Genomic DNA, 25,726 nt, shown 5'->3' on the forward strand with positions numbered 1-25,726 from the left:
GATGAGCGGGTCAACGCTGAAGAACTTCCAAGCTGCCAGCTACAGGCAGCGTTATAAATGCCGTTCTAGTAGTGAACGTTTACACAGAGTGGGCTCAACATTCGAAGACCTCGTGGGCAGTTTATCGTTGACCGGAATCTGCCAGCTAGGCTTCCTCAAGTAAATGACCACTGCCGGATCTCCCCGAACCCAGGAGTAACATTCGCTGGGGACAGCTCACAGCATAAATATCTTAAGTGCATAGGGTGGCAGTGAAAAGTTTTTTACCTTGGAGAGGTGAGAATGCTTCCTTTCAGTAAGATTCCTGTGTTAGCTCTAGGTGCCTCGCATGTTTGGCTTTTTTCTCATTAGGCGTTCGGCTCCCGGAGCCACGACGAGGAGGGGTTGGCCGCCCATGTAAGTGGTTGTCTATTTTTTTAGTGCTTCTCGTACATGTCACAGGAAGAATCGTAAGAAAGCAACAATAATGGAGGGAAATAGTAGACAGAGCAGCTCAAGTCATGGTGCTTGATTAACTGAGAACCGTTGCAGCCCCACCGTGAAATAGAAAGTAAATTTAGGTCATTCCCGAAGAAAAAAAAATGAAGTGCTTCGCTGTGTCCCACTGGAGGTGTGCACAATTACTGTTGAGAGTGCAGTACGAATATTTTAGTATATTATTAGATGTTCATATAATACGTTTCTGATATAATCAGACATAATTAGTAATGTGATGCCTTCAATGCTCAGGTATTGAATTAATATGAGCATTAATAGGTAAAAACCGGGCTTCAGAAGTACCTGGTGTCTAAAATGATGCAGTTTTTCTGCTCCGATTGCTAAATGTAGCCTCTCAAGAATTATTAGGGATTTCGGAGGCTTTGCAGTTTGCCACTTTGTTCAAGGATTGTGTGGATATGCGGGACATCAACCCCGATCCCAAGTTGAAATGCCTTACAGCGACCTGCAATGAATTTCATGCGGAGAATTCATCATTCACATACCGATAGTCGCTGGATGTCGATGGAGACGAAAAAACGTAAGTTCTTCCATTACACGACACAAAGCGCAACAACTCTTCATTACAAGCCTCCTTACACGCAAGAAACACCCAATTTTTCAGTACAGTCCGGGAGCCACCCTTGGAACATATATTAGAGTTGTAAACTCAGGTAAGCTGTAAAGAATTTTCTTTCTTTTCCCGGTAAGGTCGACTCAAGGTTGTTGGGAACGCGGGGTATTGAGGAAACCCCCTTTCGGGGTGTTTGCGTCTGAATCTCACTCACGAAAAAACTGTAGCGTAAAGTGCAGAATCGAAGGCAGTGTTGGAAAAATTTTTGCGCCAATAGGCATGTTACTGCGGCATGTTTAATATGAGAAAAACGAAGCCCTGCGCCGTTTATGAAGCACTCGAAGCACTTAGAGCATTTTTACTTTCCCTGGCGCTGTACCGGAATGTGACAATAACACATTGTTCCTACAAATTTTCCCGCGTCCGCTTAGCAGCTATTGCAAATATTGGTTGGTGTATGCTGGCTATGCATTGCTATCAACCCAACCTTTCGGCTCATCTATGCTGCGAGCAATGATGGGGCTTCCATTCTACCGTGCAACGTCGACTGAATAACAATTACTGTCAACATGTCTTGCCATCGCCGTGAACAGATGAGCGGCTTGGCGTGGCAATGAAACCAACACTTATTTGGCTGATTTACCGCGCATAGAATTGAACAACTCGGCAATGGCCATAGCCACGAGTATGCTCGGCGGTCGTGCAAGAACAGAATCACCATGGTTGTCGGCCGCGCTCAATTTAGAGCTAATAAGCAACATTGAAGAAAAGGTGAAAAATGGAAACTACGAGATGTCGAACAACAATAAGAGCTGCGCGTAACTGTGATCCTCTGAGATAAACCTGCTCAGATTTCGCGGCCGAATACAGTGATAAAGCGGTATGCGAATGGTTTTCAGCATAAAGATATATGATTTATACTTTATGGCGGTTTGATATCTCAAAGCGACTCAGGCCGTGAGGTACACCGTCGGGGTGGGAATCGGAATTTCGACCACGTGGAGCTCTTTCACATGCATTGAGTCGTACAGTGCACTGGCCTCTGCAATTTCGCCCTCATCGAAATGCGACCGCCGCGGCTTGAACCGAACCGCCGTCTTTGGTATAAGTAGCCGAGCGGCACAACCACTGAGCCTCCGCGACGGCTCTTTGAGCACAAAGAAAGAAACGTTACAGACATTTGCTACATTACCGCCTCTTAAAGGTACATCAGCATCATGCTGTATACTGAAAAAGGGTTAGGTAAATCAAATACTGAAAATGCAAACAAAGCGTCCGTTAGGACATATAATAATTGTTCAGGCCGACAACATGCATTTCGCGTTGTGTCTACCGCCCCTACGAAGCGGTCGCTCCGTCAGGGACCGCTTCGTTGTCAATTCCTCCAAGGTGACGAATCATCTTGTCAGGCTGAAGTAGCCGCTCAAACATTTTTCACCCAGTCTGTGGCGGTGAATAAACGTCGAGCGCAGACTCTGTCACCAGACTTGTATTTCTCGTCCAGTCTTCGTAGGGTCTACCTTCCGGCGTCGGTGCGCTACAGGTCTTTGAACGGTATCGGGGCAAGCCGTAGGGCGCCTTCAGCTGTAGGTAGGCGGTTGCGCCTAGGTCCTCTTCTTCTGTGACGTTCGGTAGCACTGGGTCGAGCTTGGTTGAAACAGTCTTTGCGAATCGAAGCTTTAACGGCGTCGCGTATGCTGATTCCTGTGTCTAGGCGTTGAATGCGAATACCACGTAGGGTAGGATGACGTCTCAAGTCTTGTGCTCTGCGTCAACGCACCAAATAAGAAGCGTGTGGGCAATAGTGTTTTTAAGGCGTTCCATGAGGCCATCGACCTGCGGGTGGTACGCAATGACCTCAGAGGGCTTGTGTGGGTGTAGAGCTAAATAACTTGCGTCAGTTCACCTGTCAACGTTTTTGACTGTCGGTGATGAGCACTTCTAGGCGCCGTACAGCAGGAGGTTGTGTTTGACAAAATATTTCGGAATTACGCCTCAGTACCTTTGGGCAGGGCTGTTACTTCGGCGTAACAAGCTAGACAGACGGTGGCCGCTGTTATCCACTTGTTTCCAGGTGTCGCCGTCGGGAACAGGCTGAGAAGGCAACCGCTGGAATTGCCTTGTAGGACGTAGACGTGACTTCAGAAGTACTGCTGGCTTGATGGTGTTTTTTGTCAGTGACTGTCACGGCAGGATTAGCCGTCATATGAAGCCTCGTGTAAAGTTCTTGTATTGTTGCGCGGAAAATACATAACGAAGCTAGTAAGTTTGATGCATTCTTCATTGGTCACTCCATGCGTGGAAAAGTCGCCACCACGAAAGGCAGCTGGCTAGATTAACAACTTGCTGAAACCAGTGGCGACAAAGTGTGGTCCCAAGGATACGCCATGGGGAAAGGGTTAGAGGAAGGGGTGAAAGGAAGGTATTAGGTGCCATACGCTTAGGCTGCGGTTAAATATTTACCATTGCTGCTATTTAACGTGTGGTATGCTTGCACAACTTCAGACAGTTTTTGATTTTAAGCTCCACGCCCTTTTAAGCGACCGGGGCGGCTGTTGTTAGTTCCCCCACGATCAAGTGCTCTGCAGACAAACGCCACAACGACTCAGCCGCCGAGGCGTGCCTCGGTAACGCTTAAAATAAGAAGCGCTCTATTGCACTCAGTCAAGGACGACCGCAAAGATTTTGAGCCAGCGGGATACGAAATCAGATAAATGAAAACGCTCTGCTCGTTCATAGGAAATTACCGCACACGGTGCCTCCGGCAGAGCGTGTTCGCATACTGAGAAGGCGAATTCTGTTGATGTCACACCAAAGAAAATTTGTCACATATGCATTGTAAAGTGTGCTATCGGTCAGTCATGTTACACTCTAGGGATTAGCTTGCGCGCAAACATAAACACCACTGAAAGCAGAAGATTGGACAGCCGCCACCGTATCTCAGATTGTAGGGCACCGGATGCGAAATTAGGATGTGGTGCGTTTGGATCTCACCGGTGGCATGTGGCTGTTTTCCTTCTGATTTCTAATCAGTTGTCTTTAAGCAATAAAATCGCTGCGCTATTAATATGCGCGTACCACTCATCAACAGCAACAACTACGAAAATTCGGCAGAGACACTTTAGACTGCTGAACTTAAACAAATGCACCTTTGCTGCTCGTGAACTTACAGTTTAGGTCATGTTGTGTTGAAAGATGGTGTACGCCCTGACCCCGCCAAACTTTCCGCCGCGACAGCGTTTCCCAAACCTTCCACCACTGAGTAACTACACAGCTTCCTACGGGTCTGCTCTTATTTTAGGTGTTTGATTCGCAACTGTTCCTCAATTGCAGCCCCTTTGACTGAGCTTTTCTGTACCAATGTCGATTTCTCGGCTTGATCACCCGCATGCGACGACGCCTACAACACCTTGCGTCGCCTCCTCACGGCACCACCCGTCATGCGCCATTTCGACCCCCCGGCCCCAACTGAAGTCCATACGGATGCCAGTGGTATTGCTCCCGGTGCGGTGTTAGGCCCGCACAAATGTGGATTTGACTAATACGTCGTTGCATATGCCCCCGTACACTTACCAAAGCTGAGTCCCACTACTCTGCGACTGTGAAAGAGTGGTTCGTGTAAGTAAGACGACGGCGTTGGGTGATCGATAGGTTAACTACCGATGAGTCGGGAAGAAACCCGGAAAGAGCCCTAATCCAGGGGTCCCTACCCTGTTCAGAAGGCAGGTCACTTATGGCGGTAGACGGCGCAGGGGTCTCGATTTCACAGAGGCAGTAAATATCGGCGGGTAGCGGGAAACGAGACAAGGCATCGGCGTCCTGATGCTGGCGGCCCGACCGGTAGGCGATGCGGGTATCGTATTTTTCGAGAGGCAGCGCCCATTGCGCCAGGCTGCCGGTAGGGTCGTTCAATGAATAAACCCAACAAAGGGCGTGATGATCCATACCGACCTCGAAAGGACGGCCGTACACGTAAGGGCGAAACTTGCCTAGGATTTCATTCGTCGCTCCCCCTCTTCCGGGCATGCCCTTTGGCAAGAGGTACTTATTTATATATTTATTTTACTCCCAGGATAGACACAGTACATCAAAGAGCGGAACGGCAACTCACTGTAATATTGGAGATAAAAAAAGGGTACGGGGCTCAAATACTGATCCTTGAGGAACCTCATGACAAAGTGATAAAGTAGGGCAAACAGCCTCTTTATTGCTGACAAATTCAAAACGAAAAGAAAATCCACGTATTCATTTAAGAACTGCAGGGTCAAAGTTCAGCACACTTAGTTTACCTAATAGCAGTGAGTTATTAACTTTATCGAATGCTTTAGAGAAGTCAAGAAATGTGCAGTCAGATGAAAAAGCGAAGTCCAATAGAAGTGCAAGTAGTAAGTGAAAGAAAGTAGTGGACCCTCTGAAGAGAAAAACTTTCCGAAGCCATGCGCTGTGAGAGAGAAGCAATTGTTATCCTCCAGAAAATTAACAAGGTGCGTAAATATGTGCACAATTTTTTTGCATGCTATTGATATTGGCCAATGGCTAGATGATTCTGTTTATCTCCGGCTTTATATCGTGTTATGATCACATCAGACTTCCAGTCCTCAGTAGTACACCATGGTGATACAATTGTGAGAATACGCATTTCATGATAATAGAACTGAACTCTTTAGCATTCCGTATAAATTTGCGATTTTTAGCATAAATTCCGCTTGAAGATGTTAGTTTCAAATCGACCATCGGTATGATGCCTGGTAAGTCAAACATGGTGGGATCCATCGCGAAATCATAGCACAGTTGGATATCGGGACGTTCGATAACATTGGATGAAGAAGGAGACGACTTAACGAAAGTATCATTTAGTACAGTAGCACAGAGGTGGTCGGGAGCATGTTCGCCGGTACGTGCAATAACGACATTTTATTGTGTTTCCGGGTTTTATCATGTTCCAGAAGCGGTTTGGATTAGTCTTCAGAATGTTCAGGAGGGTTACCTCAAAGAAGGTGGGTTTAGTAGACTTTTGTAGATTTAGTAGATTTCGGCTGCCCTTCTACCAGTGCGCTTCGTGCAGCTGTGTTTTATGAAGAGCCGTGATGAATTGCGACGAAATCAATGGGGCCGATATCAACATTTTATTAACGCTCTTAGGGCTAATTTTATGCATGTTTGGCAAGTCAAGTTGCTGATCCATTGGGATTGAAGTTGAAAATTTACGTTCAGCGTGGCTCACATTTCAGACTTTATAAGTGGCCGGATGTTGTAATTTTTATTTTAGTTATTATTCTTGTGCTTTATCGCAGATATTTTTATCATATAAAGAAACGCTTTCTCCGCAGATGTCTTCATACTGCCGAAGGCATTCTGGTGAAATTGAGTCCTTTGTTTCATCCGATACCCACAATGTGCATTCTGAAAAAGAATTAAAAAAAGATATTGTGACAACGTGGACCTCTAACGTTGACTGCAGTTGCTATTTGTGAATATTTATTAAGTGAATATGTGAATAAATACGTTTATAATTTATTTACTAATTTCGTACAATAAAAAGTCGTTTCCACGGTTTCCAGACCTCGCAGAGAAGATCTAGTGTCATTTAGAGTTGTTCAATTGCTTTTTCATGTCCACGATACACTACCGGCTATTGATGATGATGTTGAGCTGGCGGCCTTTCTTTTACAACGGGTGATCGTCAGCCTGAAACCTCTTATACGACCAAATAACTCCTACTTCATTGTTGTTTGGTTAACAATGTATGCGTGCCAGCCACGTTTTAGTAACATTCGAAACTAAAATGGAATTTTGGCGCTCGTACGCAGGCGAGAGTGTTGAGCTGAGATGTCTCTGCTATTTTGGCAAACCTGCCCGCAGAAAGGAAATTATGTCTGGAAATCTGAATGAGAGCCGCATGTGTAGTAGGGTTCGCCCGTTGGAGGGCCAAAGCCATGTGGAAAATGGTCTCATCGGCACTGTTGCACAGCTATGGAGAGCATTGAGCAGAACAAACGGGTTTGGAGGACACCGTTGCGCGCTTAGTAAAGCCGCCTGGTGCCGCTACAGCTCATGCAAAACGCCTCTCTCTCACTGACTGTCTTTTAGACGCTTCCTGGAGCGAGTGCTGGCTTCTCTTGTATTTTTCGCTTCCACATCTCGTTTCGCCTCCGCCGCCTGATCGCGAACCTGCCGCTCATGAGCGAGCTCGTGTGGAGCTCACCGTAAGGGCTAACTTCAGCTGGCTGGTTGAGAGGCCATGCGATCAGAGGCATAGGCAGAAAAGGCGCCTCAGCTAGCTTATTGTTTCGCTACCAAACTGACCAAACCGAAGGAAGCTTCCACGGCGGCATTTGTCCAGCACATTAGCTGTTCGCCGCGCATGCGCTCCGGCATTCCACCTCCAGTGCGTCACCTGAGGACAGTAACGCCATGGCGACCGTGTGTGTGTGTGTGTGGTCTGCGTTGCCGTGAGGGTGCTCGGTTTGTTTTGGACGGTGCCTTATAATCCTTAAAGATGCGCCGTTGGCCCTCTCGATAAGCACGAGAGAGCACCAGTCGATCGGTCAGGAAAGTTTCTACCGTTGGAGTATGTCTGCTTTCCCTCAATAGTCTCCATAATGCGCTGCACACAGCTTTCGCCAGGCCCAGGCAGCACGGTAAAAACCTACCGCCGTTTGGAAACTTGCGCCACGCGCACTTTTCTCACACGCTGCGAGTGAGCAAGCATGTCGAGAACATGCGCCGTAGCTGTCGCCTGGTACGGTTTTATGACCAACCCTTCTCGGTCGGAGAGGCCTGGCAGCCCGTAGCTTCTATTACTCTTAAGGAGCGCTTAATGCGAGCATCGTGTATCTTCCGCGATGTCAAGTTAACTTGTACATCATCAAATTCCCAAGCGGCGTTCTGTATTTGATGAGCGACGCGAATTTAAAAATATGCTACGAGGCAAACCGAACTCAACGAGCTTTCAAATCAAAATTGAAAGTTTGGTTTTTTGAGGAAAGGAAATGACGCAGTAACTGTCTCACATATCTCGGTGGACACCCGAACCGCACAGTAAGGGAAGGAATAAAGGAGCGAGTGAAAGAAGATAGGAAGAAAGAGGTGCCGCAGTGGAGGGCTGCGGTATAATTTCGACCCCCTGGGGACCTTTAATATGCACTGAGATCGCACAGCAAACGGGCGCCTTAGTGTTCCGCCTCCATCGAAACGTGGCCGCATTTCTAATGCTCGATATTTCGAGCCACATTGCTTGTTGAGGAGGAAGAGGATGAGGAGGAGAAGTAAAGGCAGACAGGTTAAGCGGAAGAATAAACCGAATTGCTAGAAAATTTACACCGAGCTCAGCTTCAACTTTGACTGCCTGCAATTTCGCAGTATAATATTGGCTCCTAAAATCAAAAGTAAACAAAGTTGATTACCTTATTGTGCTAATTCATTGTCTTAGTACTGAGCGATGATCGCCTATCTATGCAATTCTCCTGCAAGGACCGCACTGACATATTATTCGCAGTTCTTGAAACGAAAATCCTTGAACTTTGAAAAAAAATTACCTTGCATACTACACGAAAGAAGGCATTCATGATTATAAACAGCAGGCTTATATGGAAAAAAACAGCGTGGTCTTCCTGAAACGGCAAGCAGATGTTGTAACAAAGGCTTTCTCTGGGAAGCTGTGATCAGATGTCACCGCCGGACATGTGGCGTAGATATGGCTCGAAAAAAATCCTGAGAATGGTTTCTGAACTGACTGAGACCGTTCGCAGTGGTGCTTTTATTACAAAGCGCTCATATGTAAGTGATCAGAAAATAAAAGATCAAACTTCCACTTACGATAACCAAAGTAGTTTTGCTCCAGGACTCCACATGACGAGTAGTCGGTGTAAGGAAAGCGAGCAACTACAGGGTGACTGGTGTCTACGAGAAAATAGAAAGAATAATTTTTAATTAGGTGCAGCTCAGGTAGTGATTCAACCAGGACTTCTGTTGTTAAACGTTTTGAATATTAATACAGTAAGACAGTTTAAGATATGTTCAGTACTAGCTGTTATGAAGCTGCGAGGGTAACTGTCATATAAAAAGTGCACCTGACCGGCGACTGTGCTGATAAAATAATTGTGAACATGAAGCCCGTGAGCGAAGGCGAACTATCAGATAAACAGATGCGAACGCTTCTCGCAGGGAAGCAGCAGCACATTCAGACTCGTTTATTCACTCGAACTCAGCTCACTAAATTTTTATACACTTTCTTGCTCATCCGTCTAAACAACGGGAAAGTGCTAGTAGATTTAAGGTAATTTCTCGCTGATGGCGTATTTTCCGGCAATCGGTGTGATAGGCCGCAACAGAAAACATTATGGTGTCAACGCTGACAAATGGATTTATTCCTACCGCATTCACCAGACGATGAAGTTGAGTAATAAATATGTGCCGTGTGTAGCACTGCTGAGAAAGTTATTGTCCTCTCTTTGAGGATGCTGAGAGTATAAACTTCCCACGTTTAAACTTTCTGGTTCAATAAATTATTCTTGCAAACCGGTGCTTGTAAAAGCAGAACGGAATATAGTTCACCGAAAAGTTTAGTTTGGTGTTATGAGGTTTAATGACCCAAAGCGACTCAGTCTATGAGGGCCACAGTAGTGCAGGGCTCCAGATGATTTCAACCACCTGGGGTTCTTTACAGTGCATTGACGCCGCACAGTACACGAGCCTCTAGCATGTCGCCTCCATCGAAATGCGACCGCCGCGGTCCAGATCAAAAGCGCGTATTTCGGGTGAGCAGCCGAGCACCCGAGCCACTGAGCCACCGCGACTGCTGGAGCGACTGTCAAAGGGCAAAGGCGAACATAGTGAATGCCACCCTTGTGTGTTTGGCTCTGAAATGATGCAGCCTTTAGCGTTGTGGTAAATCTACTCACGGGACTGGAACTGGTGTATGCGACTCGAAATTTCGTTACGCTTAATTGCCACTCTACTTCCCGATGACATCTACTCTCCAGGGAACCGAGCAGGTGCTTTAAATGACTGGGATTGTAATGTTATATATCTGCTGTGGGTTCTGCGTGAGAAAGTGTACGCGAGAAAAAGAGAATCATGGCCACACAAACACACCGGGCAAGAAAGTGGCGACATGCTGAGAACAGTCTGATTTTCTTCTTAGGATGTAGTGTCCGATTTGCGCTGTTTCGTGCATTTCGAAACTGTTCCACTTTAGCTTTAAAGCACTTGAACAAATATTAAATTAACTCCGACAGGAGGTCAAGCGCCCGGAATTCGGCACTAAAAATTTCTTGAAAGACGTCTCATAACTTTATTACTTCAAGCAAGCTGGCTTTTCAATCAATTTGTCTACCCTACCGCAGTACTCATTTCAAAGCATACGGACATTGCAAAAGACTTGGCTGGGACCGCATTCTGCCTTAATGACAGTGCGGTACGCTAAAGACTGCAAACTGCAAAATCTTGCCATAGTAGTTAAACATTTGTATTGCATACTTGAGTAAACGCTAAAGCAATATAATGTCGCCGCTCTGTAGATTGCATATTCATCGAGAAAAGTAGGACCGATTCAAGCAGATATATATTTGCCGGCATGAACACGTGCCCCTAAACACAGAAGGGCCTATAGCTCTGCGTTTGTTGAATTTCTGCGCTTATTATAGCTCCCATGCATTTTATCACGGTCGGAGACGTTATGCTCTCTCTGCTGCGGCACGTCACTATGGCCGATGATGCCTCGGACGAATTCAGCTCCACTTCAGCGCACTTAGGAAAACGTCCGCACCCGAAGCGGGCCTCCTTGCCTCATACGTGGACCATAAGAATCAGCGCAGTGAAAGACTCATCTGGATTTTCAGCTGCTTCACAAAGGAACATGCTAAAGCCTTGAACTTTTCTCAGGACACATTAGGTTGCAGGGATTCACGTACCTGAGTCCACTATGGCCCGAGTAGTGCCGGAAGTGTTGCCTGGAGTGAAGTGGAAAGCGACACGTTCCCTGAGCAGAAAGAAACGAGGAGGAAGAACAGTAGAATATGCGCATAATTTCGTTAGGATTAATTGAAAGCTAAAAAGAAAACAGTTTATCACGCTTCACTGAGAAGTGATGAAGGAAGTTGCAAGAACAAGATTCCCTTCAGAAGTACTTAAAAACATCTTAAAGTATTCTAGCAAGCAACGCTCTTCTCGCAAACGCTTTCCTTACTATACAATCTCCTATCCGTAGTGAGTGCTGTCACTACTCAACAATAATATTTAGAAATATGCAGTCTATTGTACTCAGAGGAAATAAAAAAATGCTCCAAAGTGGTTTATGCCTCCACAAAAAGCACAAGAGAATAATGCTTTTAGGATAGCTTAGAGACCGCATTCTAACGGCGGACTTTAAGCCTCTTAATCATCAGGAAGATCCTCATTCAAAATATTGCCCTGAAAACAGCCGCAACTACTGAGAAAATACAGCTGAAATTTCGTTTAATCTCTTCATTACTCCGACTATCCTAGTTAAAGGCCGATGTCCGATACCTAATATTTCTGAGGACGACTCTACTCACTTGTTATAGCTATGTCGGTTGTAATGATTTGATGTGTTATTTGCTTTAAGTAAACTAAAATCTGTTTATAGAATACCTAGCGCTTATTTTTTTCCTAACAAGTAAAGCTCACAGAAGAACACAAGTGAGAAGTACGTAACTATGGCGTCCCAGCGCCATGTATCATAAAACGTCCCAGCACCATGTATGATAATTTATTACAATAAGTACTGTATGGAGCTGCACATCGAGACCCAGCCTTGCCGTGTCGTCACTGGTGGCTGGGTGAAATGAAACCTTCGAAAAAAAATGATAACTTTAAAATAGCACGTATTAAAGTGATACGAAAAAATAAAAATAAAAAGCGGGTAAAATTGATAGTTATTACTACTTACTCATTATCAGTCAAACACGCTATCACCTACATTAACGCGACTTTTTTTTCTTGAGAACAATATTCTACGATATGTACAACGAAACCCTCCGGCAATGACTGAAAGAGACAGGTTGAAATTCTTGAATAGCTTTTAAAGATTCAATGCAAGAGAGCCAATCAGGGGCCGGGTTCTCAAGTACGGTTATTTTAACATATTGTGCAAACGCCTTTTTAAACACTTCCTATGTTGCTGAGTGTCAGGGCCTACGCGAGGCTCCGCCATTTTGTTTCTTCGTGTACTGTTCAAGCCCTAAAGCCATTACAAGGTCTTATAACTCACCGTCCTCGCTTTCAGTCGAAGCGTATGTTTGCACCTTGAGGTCGAAAGGAAAATCCTTCTAAGGAGTCCTTAAAGACTACAACAGCGCGATGACTGGCATGAAGATGACTATTTTTCTATAACAAGTCAGTGCGTTTTGAAATGCCTCCGATTCATTCCCTCAAGTGAACTTGCCAATATATGAGTGCCCCTGAAAGAATGCTGGAACTGCTAGTCGGTTTATGGCAGGTGCTACTTAAATACTTAATCACGACGTGCAATATCTATACCATGAACGGGACGCGGCTTCAAAACCGGCCAAGTGGGCAGCGAGGAGAATGTGTCACTTTCAAGTGAACATTTTGTACACACGGTGTTTCCCTTAAAATTTTAATTAATTTTTAAAAATAGGATTTTTGAGTTAGAAGAGCGTTTTTAACGACAATGCATTGTCAGTGGAGTCGTACATCAGAATGTACCTAAGAAGTGCTAACTAGCAGGGTGTTTGACTAATACCAGCTTTGTCAATGACATTGTTCGATGCACAGACTGCGCTCAGTTTGTCTCTTACACGGATGATACGACGCTTTCTGTTAGGGACAAGACAGAACCAGAGATTGAATGGCTATTGAATAAAGCACTTGTTGATTTACACCAATGGGTTAACATGAACCGTTTAAGGATAAACCAGTCTAAAACACAAGCAATTTTATATTCACCAAAAGAAAAATATCAGCTGATGTAATTGAGAATGGTTGTTTGGCGGGCTAGTTGGTTCATATCTAACATGTGTTGCAGCGCGAACCACAAGGTGTGTAAGCATGCCATCAGTTGTTCTAACCAAGAAAGAGCTGAAGTTTCTGGATCAATGGTGATTGTCCTAATCTCCTATGCCTTTCATGCTGATTGCTTTGCCTGCCCTTTCCTGCTGAAGGTTCAAATGTGTAAAAATGCGTGGCCTATCAGGGAAATAAATAGTTGGAAGTCAGCGCTCTTTTCACTCTGTCTGTCGTCGTCCCTTCTTGTGGTTCGCGCTGCAACACATGTTAGATGTAATTGAATCTATGTGTAGGTACGGATCGCATCCAGGTTGTCGATACAGTGAAAATAGTCGGTGTTCATTTCTCAAAACATTTAACTTGGAACAAGCATGTTGAGTACCTTCAATCGAAAATATCCGGTGCCGTTGGCCTTATTGTGACACTGAGAGAAATTTTGCCCATCAAAGTTAGAATTCTTCTCTATAATTCCCTACTATTATCGGTTCTTCAGTATTTTATTATTATCTGGGGCACGACTGGTATGACAGATTAAAAAACAACTACGCTTAATTAAAAAAAAACAGTTCGGTATATCGCTAATATGTCCTTGTTGCCTCGCTCGGCTCCCCTTTTAGAGAAATATAAAGTACTTCCAGTGTTTTGTCTTTATAACTAAAAGGTAATGCTAATTTATAAATCTTTTGTGAAAGAAAAACAAAGTTTTTAATATCATTAGCCCAGCAACAAGAAAACACGAGACTTCGCCTTGCGAGGCACAAGAAAAAATGGCTTGTACCTGCTCCTCGCACTTCATACAATACGCAATCCTTTAAAAATACTATTGCCATGTTACTCAATACTTTAGAGGCATCGAATTTCGACGCATTACACGAACCTAAACATACCATCAGTCTATTTTATAGGTTTCTTGATCTGGTAATGTAAGAAGTTTCTTGTGCTGTAATTGTTGCACACGTGTCCCTTGTAGAAATTTGCTGTTGCCTCAGTTTATTATATACTGTGTCCAGAATGTCCAACACATTGTACCTGCATTTGTTTTGTTTGTTTTTCTTTTCTTTCTGTGTCCGAAGCGTAACAAACTATTATTGTCTTGCGATGTTGAACTTCTATTTAGTTTTTGCGCTTTAATTATATTGCCTCTGTAATTTATATTTGTATTTATTTTGCCTTTGTTATGGTGGTTTTTGTCTCCGACACGCTGCAGTGCCACTATGTAGGAAACAACTTTTAGTCCCGGTTTCTACCTTTTCGAGCGTAAAGGAAATAAATATGAAATGAAATGCTGAATAGTTAGCTTTCTCACTATTATTGTTAGGCTTCTTTATAATTGTTGGGAGGCATGTAGGTTATTGTAAGCAATACCCATAGAAATGTTTAGAATTTTCAAAACGCAGTAGCCTTCGTATCTGTGGCTCAACAAATATTGGTTCCGTAGCATCAAAATATATGCGCTTTCCGGAAGCTTGCTGGCAAAGCAACCTCTACAGTCCATTTAACTCATCGAAATAATCGAAATTTGTTGGACCACAGTGCCGAGGGTAACCGCGTTTTAGAAATTCTAAGAACTGATATCGATATTACTTGCGGTGGGCTGCACGCCACTAAATAATTAATGAACCAAGCAGTAAAAGCTGAAAACTTTACGCTTCAATATTAGTCAACCAGCCTGCTTATGAGCACGTCTTATATGGATTGTGATGTACCACACGGATTAAAATTATATGTGGAAAAAGCGCTCTTCTAACTGAAAAAACCTATATTCTTAAACTGTGTAAAATTTTAGGTTAAACACCCTGTGTAGGCTGACGAAAATTAATCTTCACAGGTTTCTTAACATAGGCACTGAGCGCTAATTGAAATCCACCTCTGCACATATGTTATCCTTTAAATGGGACCCACTGTGAAATAATTGTCACCGTCACTATACTAAACTATATTAACAATCTTTTTAGCCACTAAGGCTAGCGCAAATATTTGTGCTGGAAACATAGAGGCAGTCGCATTTTTAGACTACTCTCTTTTGCAGAATTCTTGTAGGGCACGCGTGTTCCGAGATATCGTGATATCGCTTAATTACGCATGCAAAGCAGTGGCAGTCGACACGAAACCAATCCCTAGTGTGATTCAAATTACACGTGGGGGTTTCTTCCACTCTGACAACCAGAAGGGAAAGGGAAACTGTTATCAGCCTCAACGGCCGCTCTGATGCTCTAGGTTGGCAGACGAAATGTCAAGCAAGGCGGGGATAAGTTTTGCACCAGTCGTCGCTGCCTTGCGTGCTCAACTACGCAGATTAAGCTGAAAATCTGGACGAGAATATCTCGGAACACTAACGTTCAACGAGGATTCCACTATTATAGTTGTGCAGGAATACGACTGCTTCTTAAATTTTAATACAACATGCCCACATACTGGAGCCACTAAAATTCGTAATTCATCGTAGTTAATTAGATGACTGATGGTGACAGTTATAATTTCGCTTTGTGTCTGCCAGGCCGCATAACATACATGCAGGTGCAGATTTCACGTACCTCACAGCGCCTATTTTAAAGAATCATCTAAAGGATAAATTTTATCACCTGGTATATAAACATATCAGCAAACGTAAAACTACTGACGGCTTGGCTATCGGAAGTGTAGCGCAGGAAAGAGTGAAAAAGTTAAAAACTATAACAAAGGAAATTTCACAAAATAAGCACTGTGTGCAGGTTTTTTTTTGCGTACTGGTCAAAAAATTTATTTTTACATTTAAAATAGAAAAATGTTATAAAATTAATGAGCACCGAAGATAGAAAATGGCCGCTGCTTTATCGAATAAAATTCACGCGACTGTGACAGGTATGCTTTTAGAGATAGCTTTCTGCTAAGCAGCATAAAAAATTGACATTCGCGGGGCCTTGCTCACCAGACCATCTGATTTTGCCATTCCTTCATTGGACAACAGTCTTCATCGTCGATGACATGAATATTAAATTTACTCTAAAGCGCTGTGCTATTACCGCTGCGCTATCAAATCGGTTGTTTTGCATTGAGGGAGCGATCGTTTTGCTTTTCTGTCGTTCATATTTTTTTTTACAGCTCGAGAAAGGTGTTCATGTGACTCGCACGTGGTTTCCGCCATAGAAAAAAATCGGCGGGTTTATCGAAAAACTGCTATCATGCCTTGGTTGTTACGGAAACTTACGTTTCCTTGTCCTCAGCAGCATGCAGAAACCACAGGTATGTGGCGGAGGGAGCCTCAGCGTCGAATTGAATACGCCGCGCTGTCAGGCACTTGAACATCGGGTCTGGATTGACGTCCCTGACAGCCACCATGTCAATGAGGCCCGAGAACATCTGCAAACCAAAGCACACAAAGTGTAAATTTTTTTTACTTTGGATATTTTGCTTTATTTTTCATTTGTTTGCACCTGACCTTTTTTTAGCGCCCTCACTGATGTATCGGCTACAAAAATCCCCAGGACGGCCCGCCGGTTGCTCAATTGCATCGCAGCGTCACCTGCGTTACGTAGCGGTCTGAAAAGGGTACGTCCATTTAGAGCGCCAAGGGGTGCTCGTCCGGAAGCATCGGCTGCGCCTTTAAGTGTTGGTGTGAGAAGCAGCCCGCACGATGAGTCGAGAAACAGGCCCGTCCCGGCGCGTGCCACCACCCTGATAAGGCGCCGTTAAGATGTATTTATCTTCTGGATTTTAGCAGCAGCTGGCTGCTACAAGGTGCCGGGGCATTGCTTCGCGTACGAAGCACTTGGAATCAGCGCGGGCGGCATAGGCGCATCGTGTGACGGTTTTCTTGGCATTGTTGCAGGGTGGGAATTAATTTTTTATATTACTGAATCTCCGTGCGTTTTGCCGCCCTGCCTGCTGCCAGATTCCTGCGATGTGTGCTGTGCATTGTGCCACTAAGGTAGCAGCTCAAGAAGGCTGAGCTGGCCAAATTTCGTGAAGATTTAAGAAAGGACATGCGAAAATTCAAAGCTAAGATGGAAGCCACCGCGGTGGCTGAGTGGTTATGGCTCTCGGCTGCTGGCTCGAAAGACGCGGGTTCGATCCCGGCCGCGACGGCCGAATTTCGATGGAGGCGATATTCAAGAGGCCCATGTACTGTGCGATGTCGGTGCACGTTAAAGAATCCCAGGTGGTCGAAATTTCTGGAGCCCTTCACTACGGCGTCTCTCATAGCCTGAGTCGCTTTGGGACGTTAAACCCTCATAAACCATAAACAAAACCAAAGCTAAGATGGATCGAGATTTAAGGACTGAAATACCGGAACTGACGGCAAGCCTCTCGTTTCTAAGTGATCAAAACGACACTCTGCTGTCAGAGAACAAGACACTCGGAGCAAAATGAAAAACTGCAAATTGTATGCCAAGAACTAAAAGGCACACCTCCCCAACAGGACGAGCATCTTTTTAACATGCTTAACGACATTGGGCAACTTCTACACGTGCCCATTGCTGATGATGACATTGAGATTTGTCACCGTGTGCCTGCAAAAAACGCAGATGCTGTGCCAAATATTGTCGTCAAATTCCGGCACCGCTCTAAACGAGATGCAGTACAGAAGGCGAAAAAGATGCGCATTTCGACAAAAGATCTTAGCCACTCCACCGGCGCCCCAGTTTTTGATCAACGAACATTTATGACGGGTAGTTAGGCAGTTACTTGGAATGGCCGTAACAAAAAAGAAGGAACATAAGTGGAGCTTTGTTTGGATCAAAAGCGGAGAGGTGCTTGCAAAGAAAGATGAGTCATCTAATGTTGTTCGTATCCGACAAACACAGGACCTTGATAAGATCGTTTAAATGAAAATGGCGGTGCCCCCATCTGATGTGAACGCCGTCGTTCGTTCCCACAAAGATATCAGGCTGACATGCTTTCACTTTAACATCTGTTCCGCAAGACATAAAGAAGAAGAACTGGCTACCTTTTTAAATGAATTTTCCTTTGACATTGACGTGATCATGTTAACAGAAACATATTGTACCTCAAAAGAAGAAGTATACAAACCCCCTGGTTACCAAAGCTTTTTCCTGAACCGATCACACAAAATCGGTGGTGGTGTGAAAATTCTGGCAAAATATGGGCTGAGCTTCGAGCTGATCCCAGAGTTCAGCATTATCAATAAAGATATTGAATGTCAAACTTTGAAATTTAGTCGTTACATGTGCTGTGTAATTTACCGGCCTCTTGATTCTAATTAAGGTAATTTCTTCTTCGTTGACGTATTCGTTGACAATATCTTGGAATGCGTGAACAAAAACATAATTTAAGTTATTCTTGCAGGAGGTTTTAACATCGATATACTTAAACCCTCGCCTGCTCGAACAGAGTTTTTTTCGTTCCTAGAGTCAAATGAACTCGCCGTTTTTACAGAAACTGCCAGCCGTGTCACCGTCTGCACAGAAATTTTAACTGATTTATTTATCTCGAATATTGAAGCAAGCCATGCGCATTCAGGTGTCCTTTGTAGTGATTTCGTTGACCATTTTTCGATTTTCATGTTCATAGAAGACACTCAAAGTAGTGCACGACGAACCTTCCTTTACCATACAGAATACTACACGTCTTACACTTGACGCATTCCTAGCGAGCATCGCAAACATAAGTTGGGATGATGTGCACCACTCTGATGACGTGGATGCATCCTACGAGTCGTTCATTTCTATATTTAAAATGATTTATAAACATTTTGAAGAAAAAACTGTAAGGATAAAAAACTGTAAGGATAAAAGGAAAAAAAATCGCAAGCCCCGGATTACTAAAACTCATTTAAAGATGATAGAAAAGAAAAAAAGAATCTTTTTAAAAAAATTTCAGTTCTAAATCTTTGAGCGACTTGGCGAACTACAAACAATATCAGAATATGGTGACTGCTCTTTTAAAGCGCGAGAAAAGAGCATTCTTGCATGATCAATTGAAGCCTGTAAGAGAAGCAGCGACGTTTAGAACAAACTTAATTATTTATTCAGTCATGCATCAACTGTGTCTCCTGTCAGGGGATTAATTCATGAAGGGTGCCACATACAAGGATAAGAATTGGCAGAAGCATTCAATAACTTTTTCATAGACATTCTCGGTAATGTGCCATCATATGAAACTGTGGGGCTAGATATAAGACGTAATACTGGCTGTAATTTTTTTGAACCAACTGATGAGCATGAAATTTGCAGCATTTTTGCCTCTTTCAAAAGCAGTAAAAGCTGCAATATTGATGGCATTGAAATGGGACCGGTGAAACATGTTATCAGTCTCATAGCTCCTGCACTTACCTATATATATATATATATATATATATATATATATATATATATATATATATATATATATATATATATATATATATATATATATATATATATATATATATATATATATATATATAACCTTGCTTTCTTTTCTTGGCCGTTTCCCAAATTAATGCAGATTTCTAAAGTTATTGAGCTTTTTAAAAGTGGAAAAAAAATAATATGTCTAATTATAGGCCCATATTCATCCTACCTGTTTTTTGTAAAAGTTTAGAAAGGGTTATCCACAGTAGGCTAACGAAGTTTTCAGCTAAATTCTCTTTAATTTCTTCATACCAATACGTGTTTCTGGAGGAAAGTCTTCTGAAACCGCCCTGTTGACGCAAAAATAAATTATTTTGAGATCTTTACACAATAAACAGATCTGTCTGGGTGTATTTATAGATTTTTCTAAGGCGTTTGACCACGTTGATCACCGGCGTTTATTAAGACGTTAAGACTTTCCTTTGGGCTAGTTGGTTGCAGCTGTGAAACATATTGACTAGCGCATACACAGACAGGAACCAAAGTAAGAGTAAGAGACAGGACACACGCTAGTCCTGTCTAGGACACTAGCCTGTCTAGGACACAGGACACTAGCGTGTGTCCTGTCTCTTACTCCTACTTTGGTTCCTGTCTCTGAATGCGCTAGTCAATATGCTTCGCAGTTTATTAAGACAGTTGGAAATTCTAGTCATCGGTTACTCTCCTTCTCTTATAAAGACATATTTGCAGCATCGTCTTCAATGTGTAATAATAACAAAGCAGGCCTCACCTTTTTTGAATGTTAAAAGCGGTGTTCCACAGGGTAGCATTTTAGGTCCGCTATTGTTTCTTTTGTATATAAATGACATCACGGACATTAACAACATACCGGAGTACATAATGTACGCCGGCGATACTACTATGCTTTTTAAAGGCGACACTCCTGACTCAATAATTCTTGTTCTAAAAATTACGCTACACAATCTGAGGGCGTGTGGTGAACAAAATTCTCTGATCATAAATGCAAAAAAGCAAAAGCAGTCATACTGCACCTCAGGCAACGTGTAATTCCTCAAAACCTTAATTTATGCACGGGGGACTCCACCATAAACGTTTCACATTCTGTTAAAGCACTACGAGTTATTTTTCACGAAAATTTGAGTTGGAACGCTCAGATTCACAATGTTTTATTTAAACTTTCAAAATGCACGGGTGTTCTTGCAAAATATCGCGGTCTTCGAAACGCCAGCGCGCCACTCCCCCTCTGAAGCTCAAAGAGCCGTGTGCTCTTTCGAGACATCCAACTACAGCGACGGAAACGACCCACGTTTAAAAGCGAGTGCTGTTGAAGCGCTGTTCCGCCGAATGGACTTAACGTGACGCGTCGGTCCTCGCGGCGGTCACGTGACCATTCTTTGGTCACATGTCTATCACTATCAATTTGAACGGTCGCTCATCGCCGCCGCTGGGGCCACGAGCTCGGCCACAACTTTGATGACACCCCCCCGAGCCACTCCCACGCAGTTGGTGTAGTGCGCTTCTGCTCAACGGAATAGCCGCGTGGTAGGTCTGTACGCTGTTGCATGTATGCACACGAGGAGCAACATTACAGCATGGTATAGTGAGGTTTGCGTAGTGGACGTTGTATCCTTTGAGTAGCCGTCAGCTACTCGTGAGCGACGGCAAGAGTGAGCGACGCTAAAACCCAACCATGCGTGAAGCCGAAGGTGAAAGTTATACTGTAGATTTCTTGGCCGAAACGAGCGGCGTTGTTAACTACTAGCATAATTACCCTTGTTAAGCCACCAGTCATATTTTTTTTCCGTTTGAACTCGTCCCTTGTCGATAATGGATTCGGCGGATGACAGAAAGGGTTCTTAGTGCGATCTGAATTCCTTATAGTACACAACCCACATGCTCAACAAGAGTAAGGGCACTTACATAGGAAAGCTATCTGAGTGCATTTTAGATGAATAATTACTGAAGGCGAATACCAGACGATGCCAACCGGAGCTACGTGAAGCTTAGAGCCTGCCGAGGAGTAATGTAAAAGTACTCCGAGGAGTAAAGTACTCCGAGGAGAAAAGTAAAAGAGAGCCTTCGTGGGCTTAAAAAGAAAATGAAGCTTAATCGCCCAAAGCGAGTCCTTGGCATGTTTCTCGTATAGCTTGGGGTTCTATGTGCCCAAAGCTCTAGAGCGAAACATGGGCATCTTTTACGCGCTCCATGGGATGAAGAGTGTGTGTGGCTATAACCGGACATCCTGCTCGCTACCCGGACGAAACTGCGAATGTATTGAACAGACGCCGTTACTATAATAGTAAATGTAGAAGGTTGTGCACTGACAACTGTACGAGACGATGAAAGTTATCGTAATGCTTTACACATGGCCACACATATTTTTTAGAAGCATCTAGCACTTAGCGTACTTTTCAGATAACTTCCAGATACCGCTTTATATGACTGAAGCCTTTTCAGTTGTGACGAGCTCGAATGTGTTCATAGCTTTGTATATATGCGTGAACTCGAAAGAAACGCGCGTTCACAAAGACAATGTTTCATACGTGGATTTCTCTGGCTATAATGGAGATTAAAAAAAAATCTTCAAATAGCATATCAAAAGCATTTTGGCCTAGCGAACAGGACAAAACCGCATGAGTCTGGACAACCGAGTGTGGTTGTCCATATGAATGGGATATAATGCGCATTCATGACAATATGACAGCCGTGGCTGTCAACATCAGGATTGGCGGGAAGAAGGCTTTTACGTAAACAATCGGTAGGTGGACACTCGTGACACTTTCAGGGACGGTGGTTCGGCTGCCAGGTCGTTCGAGATGAGACACGCGGCGATTTTTATTCACTTTGCTACAGGATTGCATTTACTATTTCCAGGTGGAATCGGCGCGCCTGGTACGGTTATTAATCCTGCAGGCTATATGCTGTCTCCACGGGAAGAAACGTGGAGGCTAACGAAAAGAGTTCAGCTTAAGTTGAGGACAACGCAGCGAGCCATGAAACGAAAAATTACTGGTGTAATGTTAAGAGACCGGAAGCGGGCAGAGTGGGTGAGGGAAAAAACGCGGGTTAATGACATCCTAGTCGAAATCAAATGAAATAAATGAGCTTGGGCAGGGCATGTAATGCGAATACAAGATAACCGCTGGTCCTTAAGGATAAGGGAGTGGGTTCCAAGGGAAAGTAAGCGTAGCAGGGGGCGGCAGAAGGTTAGGTGGGCAGATAAGATTAAGAAGTTTGCAGGCCAAGGGTGGATGCAGTTGGCAAAGGACAGGGTTAATTGGAGAGACATGAGAGAGGCCTTTGCCCTGCAGTGGGTGTATTAAGGCTGATGATGATGATGATGATTATTTATGCTGTCGTCTCGCAAAAAGTTCCTGATTCTCCGTAATGAAACGTCATCAGGGTTCATGCCACCCCTATTCGCCAATCAAATCGCTCCGCCAAGTTTTTCTCCCCCAAATTTCCTGATTGGTCAAGAGAGGTCACATGACCTTGTGACATCGTGACAACCTGCTCACCGTGAAAGGTGGCAACCTGCCTACCGGACTTTGAGCAAACTGCCCACCATCGCCAAATTCAATGCCGTTACCACCTGTTCGTAGTGGGGCTGCGCATGGGCCTTACGGGAGCTTGAAAAGAACAACCTAGGTATAACAAGCCTCAGTGGTGGCTGCGTTTGAAATAGCCACCTGCCAGGGCAGTGGCTGCACCACTGCCCACTGCAGCCCTTGCACTACTGCGCCAGGAGAGGTATCCAGACTCCCCGCAGTCTTTGAATGCTATTGAGAGGGTTGTGACGTCACCTACACCGCGTGACTACCAGTGAACCACTCATAGGGCAACACCAAGTTGAAAATGTGAGGGAGCGCAAAATTTGAATGGTGGTCCCCCCCCCCCCCCCCCTAAAAAAAAAACGTTTTGTACAGAACCCAAAATTTTGAGAGTGTGCCCCCCCATAAAATGAATGATAATGGATTTGTGGGTTAAATTAGAATAATCAAACATGACGATATAATGGCAGGTAGTCGAATATTCTAGAATGTGATAATGACTTGCGCGTACCATATACGGGTAGTGCAACAGCGTCGAACAGGAGTTTTGGCGGGAATATATGAAGAATACCATTAAGCACGCATTGTAGACGTCGCCGCAGGGAAACTAAATGCTATCGCCTTTTCTTGTTTAAGAATGTGGTTAAGAATGCCCCCCAAATTTTGAAGCTATTTGACAGAAGAACCGGTAGTGGCCGGTTAGTAAATAATTCGACGAATCAGGTCATAAACAACTGCTTGTGATTGAGGGATTCAACACGCCACCGTCAAAAGTATACCTTTCTTTTTAAGGTTTTTATTTTAGCATACACGGTTAATAGGAGGTCCAGACTATGGTGATGCGCCGTGCTGCTAACGCTGTAAGCTTTCTGCACCAAGCTCTACTTTTGAATTCACGTAAAGTAATCCAGCTTTCATTTAGAGGCATGCTGGTGAAGTGAACGCTTCAAGGATTCTTTCGAGAATTCGTAACAAAGACTATGCCTGCACGCAGAAAAGTTGATCTAACATCTGAAGCTAGAGGGCACTGCGGAGGCTGAAACGAATGGGACACACGCTGTCGACACATGAATAAGCAGGACCAATGATTGGTTATCCGGAAATGAAAGGCGAGGTGTCTGAGTTCTATGACGCCTAAACAGCACCGTGAGGGAAGGCAGGAAAGTGGGAGTGAAAAAAGAGATAGAGGGAGAAAGAGCTGCTGTAGTGGAGGGCTCTAGAATAATTTCGACCACCTGGGGATATTTAACGTGCACTGACATCGCACAACACACGGGTACCTTTTGCGCTTCTTTTGCAACGAAACGAGCCCGCCGCGGTCAGGGTTCGAACTCGGGTACTCCAGCTCAGTAGCCGAGCGCGCTAACTACTAAGCCACAGCGGTGGGTAATAAAGCGTACAGGAAGACTCCAGCGCAATGCTGGAAGCGACACAAAATAATGTGTACAAGGAGCTCTCCTACATCCTCAAACGGCAAATTGACTATTGAATATTCGATTAATTAAAGAGGTCGATGGCTGCAAACTGCAGTAGCAAACTTGCATGGACCTTGTGCTATGCTCGCAATCTTGCAATGCCTGGTTCATTTCATATTAGCGCACTAGCGTTAAGGGTTTCGTGTGGCAAAAAGTCCGGCGCCGTCGGCTTCGTTGGCCGTAAGCGAAAAATCTAGATGGAAGAAATAATTGGTAAAATGAAGGAACAGGTCAAACAACATTCGGACTGTAGCCAAATTCCTTTGAAAATTCCTTTGAAAAGAATTGGGTTAATTTGGGTTTTGGTAGAGACCGAACCCAAACCTTCTGACTGCGAAACGGGCACACTTTCCACAGGTCACGAAGTCTCGTTCGCTGAAATTCAATAAAGATGGGTCTATCCAATACAGTGTGATCTCTGATTTGGTGAACTGTCTTAGAGACATGGACATATGAGCACATGAGTAATTAAGAGTCCGCTAATTAGGATTTATTCAGTTGTGTGAGTGTTATGTACGCGATGCGAACGGGACCCGAGGTTATCGTGTTCTGCTAATAAAGGCGAAGCTTAAGTGTCCCCCAAATTTCTTTTATGTGCACCCTCCTCAGGCAACAGCGCTCGACGCTCAAGCTTGTCTTTACCTTGAAAACGTCCGGTGTCTCGCGTTGCAGCTTGTTTGGTCCCGGGCCGGCTGATCCCAGCGGAGCAAAAAAACACAGGTGAAGAGCTCCCACCGTAAGAACTGGAAGTAGCTGTATTCGAGACATTTGAGGCGAAGAAGGCGCTTCTTGATCGTGACCAAACCAGGGCGGTAATGGCGTTTTCGAGACTCGCCAACTGAAGGTCCTATATTCCCGTCCTTTGTGAGCTGTAAGCTCCGCGAGCTCGCCAGTCTATCCAAAACCGGTTATTTAATGGCCTTATGTATTGTGACCGCCTTTGTCCAAACCTGTCACAGAGAAGACCTCCCAGTTGATAAATAGAGCCAGCTTTAGCTTTCTGTATTAGCTTGTCAGTGCGCGCCCCAGGACACTGCTACAGGAATGATGTTTTCATGTGACAAAGTTTTAGCAGTCACTACGGACTACAGCATAATTGAATAAAGGTTTTAATTTTTATTTCATAAAATAGGCTACGCCTCAGCTCACTTGAGATTGCAAGAGCCGCACAACTAATAAAACGCATGTCCAGAACTAGACACAAGCACAAGTGTTAAAATGACAGTACAAAAATAAGAGAACGTTGAAAACGGTGTATTAACGTAGCAACGTAACCAGTTTGAAACATAGGAGAAGAACCAAACCTGTTTGCAGTGTCATTTAAATCTGCGTTGACGATGTGATGCTAAGTGGGAATGATCTAGC

General features: G+C 44.2%; 1 protein-coding gene across 1 annotated transcript; it reads right to left on the reverse strand.

Moving 5' to 3' along the window:
- Positions 1-5,281: 5,281 nt before the first annotated feature.
- On the reverse strand, positions 5,282-25,266 carry LOC144099352 (uncharacterized). Its single transcript, XM_077632579.1, has 5 exons — positions 25,004-25,266; positions 16,230-16,381; positions 10,966-11,033; positions 8,870-8,953; positions 5,282-6,454 (listed from the first exon to the last, which is right to left on the reverse strand). Exons 1-5 carry the CDS (start codon positions 25,127-25,129, stop codon positions 6,324-6,326), a joined length of 561 nt encoding a protein of 186 aa, XP_077488705.1. The 5' UTR covers positions 25,130-25,266; the 3' UTR covers positions 5,282-6,323.
- Positions 25,267-25,726: the final 460 nt, after the last annotated feature.

Source organism: Amblyomma americanum, chromosome 7 (genome assembly GCF_052857255.1).
Source record: "Amblyomma americanum isolate KBUSLIRL-KWMA chromosome 7, ASM5285725v1, whole genome shotgun sequence".
NCBI lineage: Eukaryota > Metazoa > Arthropoda > Arachnida > Ixodida > Ixodidae > Amblyomma > Amblyomma americanum.

Bases quoted from the DNA above. Each gene is read 5' to 3' on its own strand.
- LOC144099352 (XM_077632579.1), bottom strand. From the start codon at position 25,129: ATGTCTCGAATACAGCTACTTCCAGTTCTTACGGTGGGAGCTCTTCAC. The intron at 8,954-10,965 runs GTACGTGAATCC...ATTTTCTCGTAG, and splicing joins TCGGGCCATAGTGGACTCAG to ACACCAGTCACCCTGTAGTT. The intron at 6,455-8,869 runs GTAAGTGGAAGT...ATTCTTTTTCAG, and splicing joins GCAAAACTACTTTGGTTATC to AATGCACATTGTGGGTATCG.